The sequence below is a fragment of the Morone saxatilis genome, unplaced genomic scaffold (genome assembly GCF_004916995.1).
Source record: "Morone saxatilis isolate NCDOM2014 unplaced genomic scaffold, NCSU_SB_2.0 Contig14, whole genome shotgun sequence".
Classification (NCBI taxonomy): Eukaryota; Metazoa; Chordata; class Actinopteri; family Moronidae; genus Morone; species Morone saxatilis.
In genome coordinates this window covers 7,081,964-7,097,075 of record NW_023339696.1, presented here as the reverse complement: position 1 = coordinate 7,097,075, position 15,112 = coordinate 7,081,964, and the positions used below count along the sequence as shown (strand labels likewise).

The 15,112-nt window shown below is 42.1% G+C and overlaps 2 protein-coding genes across 2 annotated transcripts in view; one reads left to right on the top strand and one right to left on the bottom strand.

Annotated features, from left to right (window-relative positions):
* The window catches only part of flii (FLII actin remodeling protein), a 13,767-nt gene extending 8,575 nt beyond the window's left edge, over window positions 1–5,192 (top strand). Inside the window, exons 22-31 of the mRNA XM_035654307.1 lie at window positions 276–365; window positions 474–613; window positions 881–1,115; window positions 1,271–1,425; window positions 1,562–1,622; window positions 1,789–1,917; window positions 2,646–2,752; window positions 2,884–2,989; window positions 3,112–3,177; window positions 3,304–5,192. Coding sequence (XP_035510200.1) covers window positions 276–365; window positions 474–613; window positions 881–1,115; window positions 1,271–1,425; window positions 1,562–1,622; window positions 1,789–1,917; window positions 2,646–2,752; window positions 2,884–2,989; window positions 3,112–3,177; window positions 3,304–3,438 — 1,224 coding nt within the window. The 3' untranslated portion in view covers window positions 3,439–5,192. The remainder of the gene's footprint in view (window positions 1–275; window positions 366–473; window positions 614–880; window positions 1,116–1,270; window positions 1,426–1,561; window positions 1,623–1,788; window positions 1,918–2,645; window positions 2,753–2,883; window positions 2,990–3,111; window positions 3,178–3,303) is intronic.
* An 899-nt stretch (window positions 5,193–6,091) lies between these two features.
* llgl1 (LLGL scribble cell polarity complex component 1) overlaps window positions 6,092–15,112 on the bottom strand; it is a gene marked incomplete at its 5' end in the record, with an annotated part of 28,999 nt that continues 19,978 nt past the window's right edge. Inside the window, 9 exon segments of the mRNA XM_035654749.1 lie at window positions 6,092–8,376; window positions 9,932–10,014; window positions 10,123–10,258; window positions 11,142–11,206; window positions 11,780–11,894; window positions 12,241–12,313; window positions 12,471–12,662; window positions 12,788–13,101; window positions 13,196–13,334. Of these exon segments, the coding sequence (XP_035510642.1) occupies window positions 9,936–10,014; window positions 10,123–10,258; window positions 11,142–11,206; window positions 11,780–11,894; window positions 12,241–12,313; window positions 12,471–12,662; window positions 12,788–13,101; window positions 13,196–13,334 (1,113 nt within the window).

The window sequence follows — 15,112 nt, the reverse complement described above, 5'->3', positions numbered from 1 at the left end:
TTTAAAAAAAAAAAAAAAAGAATGTAAATGTTTATACTTTTGATAACAGACTATGAATGAACTGTGTAGTGGCTCATAAAATAGGGTACAGTTCTTAAGTATCCATGTGTTTGAAGCCTTTTTATTTTTTATTTTATTTTTTTTTACACACTGACCCGCTGCAGGCGGTGTTTTTTTTCTAAACCAGAGATACGTCAGATATTTGCATGTGTGTGTGGCCTCCAGCAGCTTGTGTTCGGTTATCGCAGTGAGTTTGTGTGTGTTTCCTCTCCCAGGTGAAGAAAGACGCGGAGAAGAAAGACCAGATGAAAGCTGACCTCACAGCTCTCTTCCTTCCCAGGCAGCCAGCCATGCCCCTGACGGAGGTAGGGGCACGCTTATTCTTTTCCTTCACTCTTGCTAAAAACAGACAAGACAAAATATTTTTTTTATACTTTTAGCATCCTCTTCTTATGTACGTATTTTCTGTCTAGGCTGAACAACTCACGGAGGAGTGGAACGAGGACCTGGACGGCATGGAAGGATTTGTGTTGGAGGGAAAGAAGTTTGCCCGCCTGCCTGAGGAGGAGTTCGGACACTTCCACACGCAGGACTGCTACGTCTTCCTCTGCAGGTAGGTAGTGTGTGTGACTGTCTATGCCGCTTAAACTGTTCATAATTTAAAATTAAAACATTATTAAAAAGCCTTTTTTTTTTTTTCCACAAATTGTAGTTTATGGGACTGTACCTTGGTTCAGTTTTTTTTTTACATTTATAAAAAAAAAAAAGAAAAGAAAGAAGAAGAGGAAATTGCATACAAACACAGACGTGGCTCCACAGGCTCGACACTGTTCTGTTGAAAGTGAGTCACTGTCTTACTCTAATCTCTCTGCTCTCATAGATACTGGGTGCCTGTGGAATACGAAGACGAGGAGAAAGAGAAGAAGGAAGGCGGCGGCGGTGGTGAAGGAGGAAAAGCAGGAAAAGCAGAGGATGAGGAGGACAAACAGCCCGAGGAGGACTTCCAGTGTGTAGTGTACTTCTGGCAGGGCAGGCAGGCCTCCAACATGGGCTGGCTCACTTTCACCTTCTCCCTGCAGAAGAAGTTTGAGAGTCTTTTCCCTGGAAAACTGAAGGTATCTGGATCCATCTGAACGCATTCTTTCACACTCTTTCATAAAATGCTTCTGTGCTCGTCATATGTACGTCACATTATAAGTCTGACCACTTCTGCCTGTGGTTTTCACAGTATTGTGCTGAATTGACAACCCTAGCTTCTCTTGCTGTTTAGGTGGTGCGTATGACCCAGCAGCAGGAGAACCTCAAGTTCCTGTCCCACTTCAAGAGGAAGTTCATCATCCACAAAGGGAAGAGGAAACAGAAGACTGACGCGGCTCAGCCCTCCCTCTACCACATACGCACCAATGGCAGCGCACTTTGCACCAGGTACACACAGTGCTATTACCACCTATTATTGAACAGCAGCACTGTCACGAGCACTGCTTACTGTCCTCCAGAGATATTTTCATAGATGAAGTCTTTTAAGCAATTTGTTTCTACATTTCTTCTCTCTCTCTCTCAGGACTATCCAGATTGGAACAGATTCCAGCAATCTTAACTCGGAGTTTTGCTTCATCCTCAAGGTTGTGATTTGTTTTTTTATCACACAGTAATAATAATATAACAATAATTTGAATGAACTCCCAGCAGAGATTTCTCCCCTGTGTCTCCTCCTTCTTTTGTACTATTTAAGTAAAGACCAGAAAGTCTTCTCCGTGGTTTGTGGGTAACGGTGTATGTTCCCTGCAGGTACCATTTGAGAGCACAGACAATCAGGGCATTGTTTACACCTGGGTGGGCCGAGCTGCCGACCCTGATGAAGCCAAACTGGCTGAGGACATTATGAACTGCATGTTCGATGACACGTACAGCAAACAGGTAAATGTGTACACGTATATGTGTGAGCACGTATGTAAGCCTTGAGTAGGAAGGTAATATTCCTACGTTCATGTATATAAATGCCTTGTCATCCTCATTCTGTGAGGAACTGACGAAATACTCAGCAAATACTCTCAAGTATAAATTCCCCACACCATCTCTGTCGCTTCCACTTCACTCCTTTCATCGCTGCACATAAACTGAACTGAGAATCATAATGCGGTAGTCCCTTAACCCTTCAGCTGCCAAAGCAACCGCTTTCAGCACTTATATGTCAGCTGAAGGTTTCACAGCTTTCATCCCTTCTTAATTACACTTCAGCTGACACTCGTGGCACCATTTATTACACTTTCAGTTCCTCTTCTTCAATCTCAAGTGAATCATCAAATTCTCTCAGCACTTTCACATCAGCTGATACTTCACTCAACTTTACTCAGCACTTACAGTGTTTACATTTAAACTGAAACTTTGCACTGCCACTTGAACTTCTTTTAATATTTCCACTATTTTAAATGTGATAAACTTTTAGCTGCAAGCAAACTTAAATATTCTTCTGAAAATGTAGACCCTTTAGTCTAAACTTAGTCTTCAGTGCGAGTATTTGCACTGATGAAGGGAGACAGTAAAGGCTGAAGACAGATACTTGAGCTTCAGTTGTTTTTGTAATGTCTGTTTAGTGTATTTTGTCGAACTAATTGTCGATGATAAATTGATCATTTGTCTTCTAGGTCATTAATGAGGGGGAGGAGCCTGAGAACTTCTTCTGGGTTGGGATTGGGTCTCAGAAGCAGTACGATGAAGATGCAGATTATATGAAACACGCTCGGCTCTTCAGGTGAGTCAGCGTTATCCGTCTTACGTGTAGTTGTTATTTAGAAGTTGTTATTTTGAGTGTAGTGAGTAACACTATCTGCTTCTTTCTCTTTCCTATCTCTCCAATGGCTGTCCTTTCCATCCCTCCCTCAGGTGTTCGAATGAGAAGGGTTATTTCTCTGTGTCGGAGAAGTGCTCGGACTTCTGTCAGGACGACTTGGCCGATGACGACATCATGTTGCTGGACAACGGCAAAGAGGTAGCAACTGATCACGATGACAGCTTTGCTTTAATGTCTGCAGTTAGAATTCATCAGTTAATTTATTACTGTGCAATTGTTTTTCATTCTTTTCTTTGTGTCTCTGCCGTGTTTTCCCTCAGGTGTACATGTGGGTCGGCACTCAGACCAGCCAGGTGGAGATCAAACTCAGTCTCAAAGCCTGCCAGGTTAGTGAGGAAGTGCCATTTGTGTGTGTGTGTGTGTGTCTGTGCATTTCCATCTGCTGTTTTTGTGTGTGTTTGTGGTCAAACATTTTGGTGTTCTATACCCACATCTTATTAATCCCTCTCCAGGTTTACATCCAGCACATGCGCTCTAAGGATGCTGAACACCCCCGGAAGCTGCGACTGGTGCGGAAGGGAAACGAGCCCCACTGCTTCACGCGCTGCTTCCACGCCTGGGGAGCTTTCAAAACTACTCTCGCATAGACCAACACGCACATACACGCTCACAAATACATGCGATGCATTCGCTGCCATGTAATTTTCTACCAGTAAGATGATTATGATGATGTCTATGCCTAACACAGCTTTACCTGAGCTCCCCCCCCTCGCTCCAATCCCTTCGCTCCATCCTGCTCGGCGCTGCTGCCCAACAGCCTCCTGATCAGCCTGTTTCTGTCAGTCAGCCTACAGAAACGGAACGAATCTGGACAGATTTGAGTTTAGCACAACATCTCAATCAGTGAACGCTCTTCTGGTCATGAAGCTGTTGGTTTTTTCCTGTCTATGGGACAAACCGCAAAATATCACTTTTTTTCTACAAGCTTTTTTTAGCAGCCAGTCTGAATACTATTGTTAAATGAAAGAAGAGAATTATGTTTTGAGATAAAAATAAAAATAGTTCTACGGTGTACAGAGGCTTTATAAAAACCCAAAGGGAGGTCAATCCCTTAACATATCGATCTGTTTTGCTGCTTTCACGTGGCTTGTGCTGCATGGTTAGTAGTTTTCAATGGAGGATGGTGAAGTGCTCGTTACTACAGGAGGCACTCCTCTGCGGTTAGTGCCATTTTGCGCAGCTCATTTGGAGCAGTTTAAGGCAGATAAAAGTTAGATTTTACAGTTTGTAATTTTTTTTTTTTTTTTCATTATTGAGGGATTGAGCAGAAAATGGCACTATAATTGTTTTTCTGAGGAATGTCGGTTTATACGTATATTTTTCTGTTTGTGCAGATTATACATGGTATGTTTGTGTGTGCCCCATACGCCTTCATTGACACGGGGACTGGCCCTTTCCCACGGTCAGTCTGCTCGCTGTTCTCACCTCCTGTAACTTGTCCACCGATCGGAATGCAAAGCGAAACCTTTTTGTAAGTGATCTGTTTCAATCTACTAAATATGACTTTCATGTAAAGATGCTTTGGACAGGAATTTGCTTCGCCATATGAAAGTTTCAACAGTTAAATCTATTTGGCCAAAGAAATGTTGAGCGGAGGTCCGGACTAAGTTCGGGACTGTGAGACAGAGACTTGTTTTATGTTTAAGGACAGAGGTTTTAAATGTGCAATCAGTAGAGCCCGGCAGATACTGAAATGAAATAATACTGTAATTCTTCTACGTTACAGACCGCATTCAACTAGTCAAAATGTTTATTTTCTTCCTTTTCTGGAGTAGAGTTTCTTTCCAAAATTTAGTGTCATCTTTGAAAAAGTAAATGCATGATGTTTAAAATTCAGTACAGTTTAGACATTTTAAAGTGGTTTTTCTTTTTCAAATGTTTCTCTCTTGGAACAAAACTCTTCATTTGCAGACTTTAGTGGGAGATCTTTTGCGCCGTATGAGAGATGTATCTTACAATAAATGTAGTAGCCGAGCTGGTTCCACTGATCTCAGTTTGTTTGTATGGTTAACAGATGAGTTACGATCAGTTAACCAGTTCCTGATCAGTGCCTCCAGGGTCAATGTTTTACAGAACTGCTGCAGTGCTTCTTGTGATCACGTGACTTTAGTAATATGCAGGCATTGATCCAAGAAAGATATCTCTGTATTCTCAAATGGCTGCAACTATCATTTTGTTTCTTTACACCATATTTTGTGGGGTGAACTGTATGCCTGGTAGTGTGTTTGAGTCCTACACGCATATGTATGTGGGTATATGAATATGTGCACATGCTCCTGAAGCCACCTGCAGATGCTTTATTTATGTATTTTATATAAAAATAAAATCACACATCACATTATGTCATCTGGTCTCCTTTTTTCCACTGTTATGTCAGTTTATATTTATTTTAAGACCCTGCACACATATGGAGGTGTTCTGGGTGGAACTATGCTGGGAATTTGCTGTATGTTCTCTAACAGGAAAAACAACTGGAGTCAGTGAGAGTCTGTGCACTCACCGCTGAGGGCAAATCAGCCAACATGATGAAAAAACACTTGTGTGAAGAGCAGGGATTTTCCTGCATCTTAAATTAGATTTTTTTTTAATTTAAAGTCTTAAATCATTTTACAGGTGGATGTTACCATTTCTTGGCTGGGACCAGTAACTTCTGTCTCTGCAGGTTGCCTGGCAACTGTCCCAGCCAGGAAATAGTACAGCACATAAACATCCAGTGGAACAGCAAAAAATGTTTTTACAATTCAAACTGAACAAAATATAAAATGGTAATTAATGAGCTTTTGAAGTACTGGTAAGCGGGTTTTGTTACTTTCAGAATGAGCCAGTTTCCAGTCTTTATGTTAAGCTAAGCTAACTGGCTGCAGCCTGTAGCTACCATACAGGCATGCTGTCCTTTAAATATACATCATTTTTTTTAGCAAGGAAAAGAGTACGCACACTTCCAAAGTTGTTTAACCACCACCAATGTTACACATCAGTGTTCACAGATCCTGTAGACTATTTCTAATGCAAAAAAGTTGCATAACGGCTCTGTGGCTCCAGAGGCAGCTGCTTTGTTAAACTGCCTTAAGTGATGTCACTTGAGTCAATGAAAATAAAAGAAATCTGGAGGTGCGAAGAAAGACAGTTGTGCTGCTTTTGTTCTTTACTGTCCGTTGTGAGTCCAACAATGCTATTGGAGTAAAATGCTAAATTAGCAAAGTGCTCTGCACTTTACATCCAAACCACACAGCAGACGAGTCCCATAGAGAGTAAATAATTTTATTAACATTCACAATTCTTCATCAGCCAAAATGCTAAATGGCCTGATTAAAATCCTACTCACAAAACTGAATGACAAAGTAGAAACAAATTCATTTTAATTGAGGAATTAAAAAGGTAAATTGTGCCAGCTGTAGCATCAAAGTGTTAATTATTTGTGTGTCAACCAGAGCACCAAAAAAAAGCTAAGACAAAAGTAAAAAAGCATTAACATGACTCCTACCTGTCGAGCTACATTAGTTAATAGTGAGGTCCCTTTTTTACTTTTTATTTAGTTTTACGTGAGGTGATTGAAAAGCTTGAATACTGAGCGGTTTTTAGGCTACAACCAGTTCTAGCTCTAACATTTTATTCTATCATCGGCTTGCTGTTAGAAACCTGTCTTCTGTAAACCTAGGTATAGATACTGTATATATTTTTTGTTTTTACACAGTAAAACTTTTTTTTTTTTAAAAAGGGTTAAAAATACTGGTGATCAAACCTCTGCATCAAGCCAATATTACCCAGAATGCACCGATTCACAGAAACCCCCCCCCAAAAAAAGACATCTCCTGGGTGCATCATAGTACACAGTACATAACACTTTAGCATTCAGACTGACTTTGCTTCCCTTGCCACACACTTCCCTGAGTCCCGTCAAAAAGAGATTTCTGCATGAGATGATGTAACATCAACAGAGGAGGGAGGAGAAATTCAACTGAAGACTCTTTTTGCCGCATCCTTCATCCACTTTTTTATTTTTTTAACTACCAAGAACTTTTTTTAAATTTTCATCAGTCCCAATTTGACCAAACTAGGGCAGAAAATGAGGATTAAAAACAAACTTTATTGTTTCACTGCTGACAGATGTTTCACTGACGTCACAGAATAAAAGGCTGCTTAAAGAATTCACTGCAGATGTGTCGTACCGGTGTACCTCCGTATTACACTGCCCAGATGTCGCGGCCCACCCTCCCCACGTGACTCATGGCCCAGTTTGCACTTGCCTGATAAAAACACAAATAAGAGATAAAGAATGTATTTGTCCAACGTCATGCATTTAGCAATAAAGGTAATTCAAAAAGTGTCAAAAATATTATTTCACCTAAATCTTCTCTAGTCCTAAATATACAGAACCACCTTCCCTTCCCTCTTCACCAGCTGGTTCCCTTTGAAATTGGTGTTTATTCTCTCCTCTCGCGTCCCCCGTTCTAGTTCTCATTAAAATACCTTTACTTTCTCCAAAAGCCGTACAAAACATATTTAATAAAGCATCAATCTTTGCAATATAAACCACCTTCATTAACCCCGGCACTCTTTTTCTTCAACACCGAGAGAGTAGACAGAGAGCTTCCTTCCTTCAACCTTGGCGGTGATGTGCTTGTGTGTAGTAACATACTGGCTCTCTGATTTGAAAACAGTTGATTAATGCACCGCCTCACACAGGACACTGGGCGAGGCAATTCAACTGCCCTTAATGGCACATAATAGGGGAAGAATACAAATGCTACAGCTTTTAATACACAAATACTCAAAATACTTCATTTGCTAGTCTTGCTCTCTAAAAACGCTCGGTCTCTGCTGAACATCCTCAGTTCATAAGCGCGGGTCATTCGCAGGGCTGTTGTGGTGTTAGGCAGCGTGCAGAACAATCCAACACATCCACTAGTGTGCACGAGGAATCAACAAGGATATTCGGCGACTGCCAATTCCAGTTCCAACTGTGGGTGGGGGGGGGGGGGGGCCTCAGACCGATTCTAGCACGCCACAAAGACTGTGGATAGAAATATAAAAACACAGAAACATCACCGGTAAGTCTCCTATGCAGAATGTAACAGCCCTTTGCTCCAAAAGGCTGAGCCACAGTCACATCCCATGACCGTCACGTCACCGGGGGAAAGGGCCAAGGAGGAATGATCGCACAGAGAAAGTCAAGATGGATGAAGGAAATTCCAGTTTTCAGTTCTTGAAATCAGAATAATCTGGTCCAAATCCATCCACGCCCGGCAAGGTAGAGGCTGTCTGCGTGCCCATGTCGGAGGCAATGTCATGTTTCCAAAGTGGTTACAGAAGAAGATTTAGTTCTTCCAATGAGGAGGAACCACAACAAGGGTCTTTCATGCTGTATTCTTTGTCCGTATTAAGGCTTTCCTCCCAGCTGGTGCCAGGCTAACAGGAGAGAGTAGAGTGCTGGCTGGGGGCTCCACAGTAGGCTGATGGGAGATGTTTGTGGTCCAGCACTGAAATCCGGTCCATCCAGACCACTTGAGCCCCTCCCTGTAATACTTCAACAACAATTTGTGGACAGCATGAGCAAAAAAACACCACTTTCACAACAAGACATACAAGAGTAGTGACCGAGAGCAGCACAATATAACTGACAGCAGATAGAAAGGTGCAATTTCAATTTCAACTTCTGACCTTCATGTCTCTGTGACACAGTGCAAAACAACTTCAGTTACATCATTCACTGAGTTTAAAAGTAGATTTAACACATTAAATAATTATCATCTACTGGCAAATACTATATCAGTTGTAATTTACTGCAACCATTAGTCAGTTAATCAATCAACAGAAGATTAATGCAACTGGCATTTTAATAGTTAGGTAATTAAGTCATTTATCAAAGAAAATGTTCTACTTTTATATAAAGGTAAACTGAATATCGGAGTTTGGGAATTTTTGTTTTTTTGCTGTACATTTTCACATTTTATAGAAAAGATGAAGAGATTACTTCCTGTTCTAATTAACATATATAACAAAATATAAATGTCTTAAACTGTATATATATCATTAATAAATACAAGGTAATCTTTTATAAAAGAATATTAGTATTAGTATAAAGTAAGTGCAGAATGTGTATTAAAGTGTATTATCTATATTTTCAGGTGGCACCACCAGGGGGTAGCAGAGAGTTTAAAAATGAAGGAGGGTCCTGTTGACAAACATTACCTCCTGATTTATGACTCCTGTGAATGCAGACAGTAATGCAACCGAATGGATGAGTGCACTTAGTGCAGAGTACGCAGCAACCACAAACTCTTTGCTTCATACCGAGTAAAGCTCCCACATTTCACTACATTTAATGATTGATACTTTTTGGTTTTGGTCATTGCACAACAACGTTCCAGCTGTGATCTTCTTGCTTTTGCCAAATCCAGTAGCTCCCCTTCTCTTTTCTCTAATAAATATTTTATTTTAAAAAAGAACACATGGGCACATGAGCTGGTAACAGCTGTATAAAAGCTGTGATCTGTATGGAGCAGTAAAGGTTAAGACTAGGCCATTATTGGATCGCAAAACCGTAGAAGATAATGTCACCTGTTCTACTGCAGGGTTGTAAAAAACAAACAAAAGAAAGAAAAAGAATAAAATAAGACTTGACTGTGGAGAATATAAACAGTACAGTGAATTAAGAGGCTACATAAATTAACCCTGGGCCATTTCCAAGTACAGTATAAAGAAAGTAGAGGGAAAAAATATCCTGAGCTACAGTATATGACACACTGTGAAGAAGCTTACGTCTGTTTAATTGGCCTCAATGGAAGAGATTGCTGCTCTGCTGGCTTTTCAAAGACCGAGTGGAGGGGAAAGAGAGCGGAGGGCTCGTTACTGGAATGCAGCATTAAGACAGAACAACTCTTTGAAGTTTGCACACTCTGGACGGGCTCCATTAGAAACAGGTGTCTGGCTGTGTGTGTGTGTGTCTATCCGTTCTCCAGTGTTGTGTTTAAGCGAGTGTGAGCTCATGCATCTGCTCATACTGGAGTGTTTGTCTGACATCAGGGAGGAATATGCATTAAAGCGAGTGTAACAAGTGTTTGTGTGTATATTCCTCACCTGTTCAGTTAATGAGGATGCCAGTCGAGCGTCCCTCCTCCTCTTTAATGTTCTTTAGGTTATTCTCTGCCTCGTCGACGGTGCTGCACGGCACATACACACACCACAAGTTAATTCTTGTCTTGAAAGGCCGAGTACATTTTAAACAATGCAAGCTGTGTGTATGTGTGCATAGAAAAGTGTATGCCTACGTTAGAAAATCCCTGACATCCTCCACAGTGATTTCTCCGGTGGAGTCGAGGGTGAGGTCGGCGCAGCTGAGGGGGGAGTCCAGCGGGGTGTCCAGGATTGGAGAGGACAGGGCGCTCGGAGGCTCTTCTGTTTGCCCTGTGGGGGAGAAACCCACAGAGTCAGGGGCTGCAGCATGATTCTGCAGGGACTAACTGAATCTGAAAAGCTTTCCAGTAATGTGGGACTGAGTGAATAAAACTTTGGCAAGCAGTTTCAAAACACAGCTTCATCACAATTTGGTTAGACAGAGGATTCAATGAAACCAGCTGTCATATGTTTGATATCCCTACAATGCAATTGTAATAAAGATGAACAAAAACAGAGAGTGCAACAGCATTTGGAGAACAAATGAAGGTGGCTAAAGTGAGTGTATTTTGATTCAAAATCAATGATAATGTTGATTTGTGTTTGCTGTATGTGTACAGTAAATGGGCAACTGTTTGCCAACAATACAGTATATAGAACATAAGCTGATAATATATCAGTGTTATATTTACAGCGTGTTGTGCTGCACCCTAGTGCTCCAATTTAGCCCTGCACTCCTATAACACTGTCAGATTCATGATGGACTAAAAACAGGAGAGAGATAGTCGACTTTTGTTTATCCATGCATCGGCTCCTTTACAAGCAGCACCCTGCCAATACCCGAGTGGGCTACAGAGGTGTGGTAAACGTTCATTCTTTGTCACGAGCAGATAAACAAACCCTACTCTGGTCTCCACAACAACCCTCCTTTTCTGACAGGGAAGGAGGTGCTGGGCAGGAGAGGCAACTGGGGCATGCTCAATGGTTACCATGGAGACCCGAGGGGAACCCCTGCAAGGAGGCCTGCTCACGGTTTTAAGAGGTTCAGAGAGAGAAGAGTGTGATGAAGAGGGACAATAGACAGGGGGAAAGAAATAAAAAGTGAGGGGGAGGAGGAGGGAGGCAAAAAGAAAACCTGTGTGTGTGTGTGTTGTGTGTGTGTGTGTGTACCTACCCTCAGCCTGACCCATCTGGTTCTTGTGGGTTCCGTTGGCCTGCGGCTGCGTCGGCGTGCCATCGCTGAGGAGACAGATGAGCACACACCATTTGGTTTGGCAGTTGATGGAGTAATAATAAAGCAATAACAGTAAAAGTATCATTTCTTTGGTTTCACATGCAGCCGAGTGCCTCGAGCTGGTGGAAACCCAAGAGACAGCATTACGAACAGAAAGTGGTTTGTAGTGGTTTCCAGTGTGGGGTCCAGGGACCACCAAGAGTCCTTAAAAGGCTTATTGTGGTTTCCTGGAAAATGTTGAAAACATCTTCCAGGAAAACATCAATGAGCAGGTATGGCTTCAGGCAAAATGTGATTTTTGCATAAACGTGATGAAATACATTGATTTGTCAGGTATTTGATTTGCTGGATTACCAACAACAGATTTCCTTCTGACTGTATAATCAATTTAAGGTCATATTACAATATACTACATTGAGATTTCATAATATTACATATGTTGAGAAAGAGGATTCTATTTTTTATGTTATGTAAGTCAGTAGTAGTAGGTTTTGTAGGATCAAGTTTTGCCAAACAGGATCTGCTGATGTGTGTGTGTGTGTGTGTGTGTGATGTGTGTCTCAGTGGCCGTGTTTTACCTGGCAGGTGTGGGCTCTAGTGGTCGGTCCAGCTGAACAGAGCAGAGCGGTTCAGTGAGGACCTTGGCAGACAGGGAGAACCTCTCGTACTCAGAGGGAGAGATCAGGTAAAAACCTGTGTGGAAAAACAAAAAGACGACCATTAGACAGTTACAGCTTTGAGCTCATTCAGAACAATTTTCTACTGTAAAAAAAAAAGAAAAAAAGAAGTGGGTTGTTTATTATTTCTCGTAGTAGTTTATTTATTTCTGGAAAGACGGGCTAATGGCAGAAGTCTCAACAGCAGATATCTCAGAGCCACGGCTAAAAAGACCTTAACTATCTGCATGACTGGATACCAATGGGGCAAGTGGAAAATATTTTTTGTTTGATCTGCGTTAAATGACCCTTTACCCTCACCCAGCCCGCCCTGCTCTGCCTTGTTGTGACTTTCAGTGCCTGACTTGGAGTGTTTTCCTCACCCTGTCCGTTCTTGGTAAAGACGCAGGAAGCAATGCCACTGATGTCTTCTTTACGGATGCAGTCGTAGCGCACCTATAGACATAAATTACCAATACATCAATCCAATTAAAAAAATTCAAACCCCACATTTTCTTATTGCCAGTTTTAAAACCCCCTTACACACACTCACACTCACACTCACACTCCAAATTAGACTTTTAATACACACATGCACGCAATCCCCCCCTACCTGAGGTCGAAGGGCAGGTATGTTAAAGAGGTGCATGTCGCCCAGGTTGGTCAGACAGACCAGTGTGTGTTCGCTGTAGTCTTCCTGAGCTGTGGAGCTGAAGATCACCAGGGCCACCTTCCTCACCCGACAGCCTTCGTGCGCCGTCAGCTTGAACTTGGTCTTGGCGCTCACCTTGGGGAGAGAGAACACCTGGACAAGAGGAGAGTGGATTTAAAACGGTAACCAAGTCCTCGACAGTCTCTCGAGCCCCGGCTCAACCTTTTATGGTGACTTTTAAATGATGTGATTCAAAATAAACTGAACAAAGCCTTTACCTTCAGCTGTTCCTCTGAGGCGATGAGGACAGAGTGAGCGTTGGTCATATCCGGCGCGATGGCGAGGTCCTGGGAGGCTTCATAGGGGTCGGGTAACGGCTTCCCCCGGCCATCCAACACAGAGATTGACACAACGGGGGCCCTGTGCATCAGCTGGATCTCTTTACCCAACACAGCCTCCACACACACACTGCTTTCGCCCGCTCCGCCGCGCTCGCACACACGCCCCGAGCCCACGCCAGGCACCTCCAGAGCATAGGCGTACACACTCCCCGAGTTGGTGCCCGCCCATAGCGTGGGGCCGTGATGTGTACCTGAGGGATACAGAATACAGCACATAGTGTTAGCGTTTGTTTGATGGAAATGTTCCACATTCATTTCATAATCTTAACAAGTAAGTAAACGCACCGTCACGTAGAAAGGTGTCAGCGAAGCAGAGACAGCGGACAACTCCAGACAGCGAGTCGTCTGCTGACCGGGGTTCAATCCTTCGCTGCACCGGAGCCACATCCTCCTGCTCCGCTAGAGCAGCGTTAGCCTCCTGGACCTGCACATAACACAGTCCCAAAATGCACAACTTAATTTGACGTCGAGGCAAGAGCCACGGTCTGTTCGAGGTTTCTGCCTCTTAAAAGGACGTTTTTCCTTGCCGCCGTCGCCAAGTGCTGGTTCATGGTGGGAACTGTTGGGTCTCTGTAAATAATTTTATAAGGAGTACTGTCCAGACCTGCTTTATTTGAAAAGTGTCCTGAGATCACTTTTGTTATGAGTTTGTGCTGTACAAATAAAACTGAATTGAATTGAATTGCTTTGAAGAAAAATACCATCATAAAAAATGAGGAAAAGCTGATTTTGTTATGGCCCTCAAGCATTTCCTTCAGGATCAAGTACTGTACATATATAAAAGTATATTGTATGAAGTAAATAGAAATATGCTCTCTAAACACATTTCCTCTAATTTATAGTTTGAAGCTCACACAGATAAAATCTGTAAGAGCTCAAACTTTGACACAGCGCAAGATCAAATGAGTTGATCATGTTATTTATTTTACTATTGTCTATAGCAAACCAGCTTGACCCCTGTATGCTGTGTAGTTTACATATTTTCTCCTGTTCCAATGTTGTTCAGTACAACAAAATTAATACTATAATAATTAAAAGAAATAACGAGTCATAGTTATCCTGAGTAAGCTCATTTATTATGTTATACATGGTTACACACAGGTGATGTAAACTCTTGTCAACTGTTAAGACAAAAACTACCACATTATTTTTGAAAAATGCACAACTATCAGCTAGTTTACATTCATTTACCAGGCAAAAAAAGAAATCACACTTTAAAGAAGGATTTAAAGAGACAAAAAAAATCACATTAAAAGGAACTAAGAAAATATCACAGCACTCATAGCAGTTCACATTAATCCAAAAGGGAAAACGCTTTAGGTAAAGTGCAAAAGGAAAATTATTTTATTTGACACAACAAAGCATGCAAATATTAAAAATCAAACAGTGACACAGTTTGCAAATATTTTGTGTCATTAAAGTTTTGAGGATTTCACGGAAGTCAGCAGCAGTAAGATTTTTACTTAATATTCTCTTTCCATGGACTGAGGTCAAAAGCACGGATGTTCTTACAACTAGTGTAACGGGACTTGGTCTGGTACTGGAAGGGCCTGTCTGGTACCTGAGTGATACCAGTGTTGTCACAGATGATGCGGGACAGTGACGTCTGCTTCAGGGACTCCTTCTGGGCCTCAGTGAAGACTCCTTCATTTTCCCACCAAAGTCTGAAATTGACAGTTTGTTAATGTTTAAAAGTGCAGCTACCACAACTATCTACACATATTTAGTAAATATCCGGTATGTTTAATTTCAGGCCTGTCTGCTTACCGGTCTCCTTGGCGGATCTTCTGGAACTGGGTGGCAATCAGGCAGCCAAACAGGGGTCCCACTCTTCCTCCACGGACAAACGGCTCGGCCACTCCTCCCAGCCACACATCAATGTTGTCAGGTGTGCCGTAGAAATCCAGCAGCTTCTTGGCAAGGTCTTTATTTTTCAGTACTTCAGCCAGCTGTGCCTGGTTTTGTGGTTGTGACAACCCACAGAACTCGCGCCATTTGTTGTAGCCTAAAAAGGGGCACATGGTTTGAAAATGTTTCAGCATTCAAGATAACGTATGATCTGTAACGTCTGAAAAGGCAACATTTGAGAGATACAAGACAGAAAATAAATGGAAAGACTAAATCAGAGTAATACCAGGGAGTCCATGGTCTCTTCCTCTCTGCATGTTGAGAGCTGCCAGATCCAACGCCAACTCAGAGGAG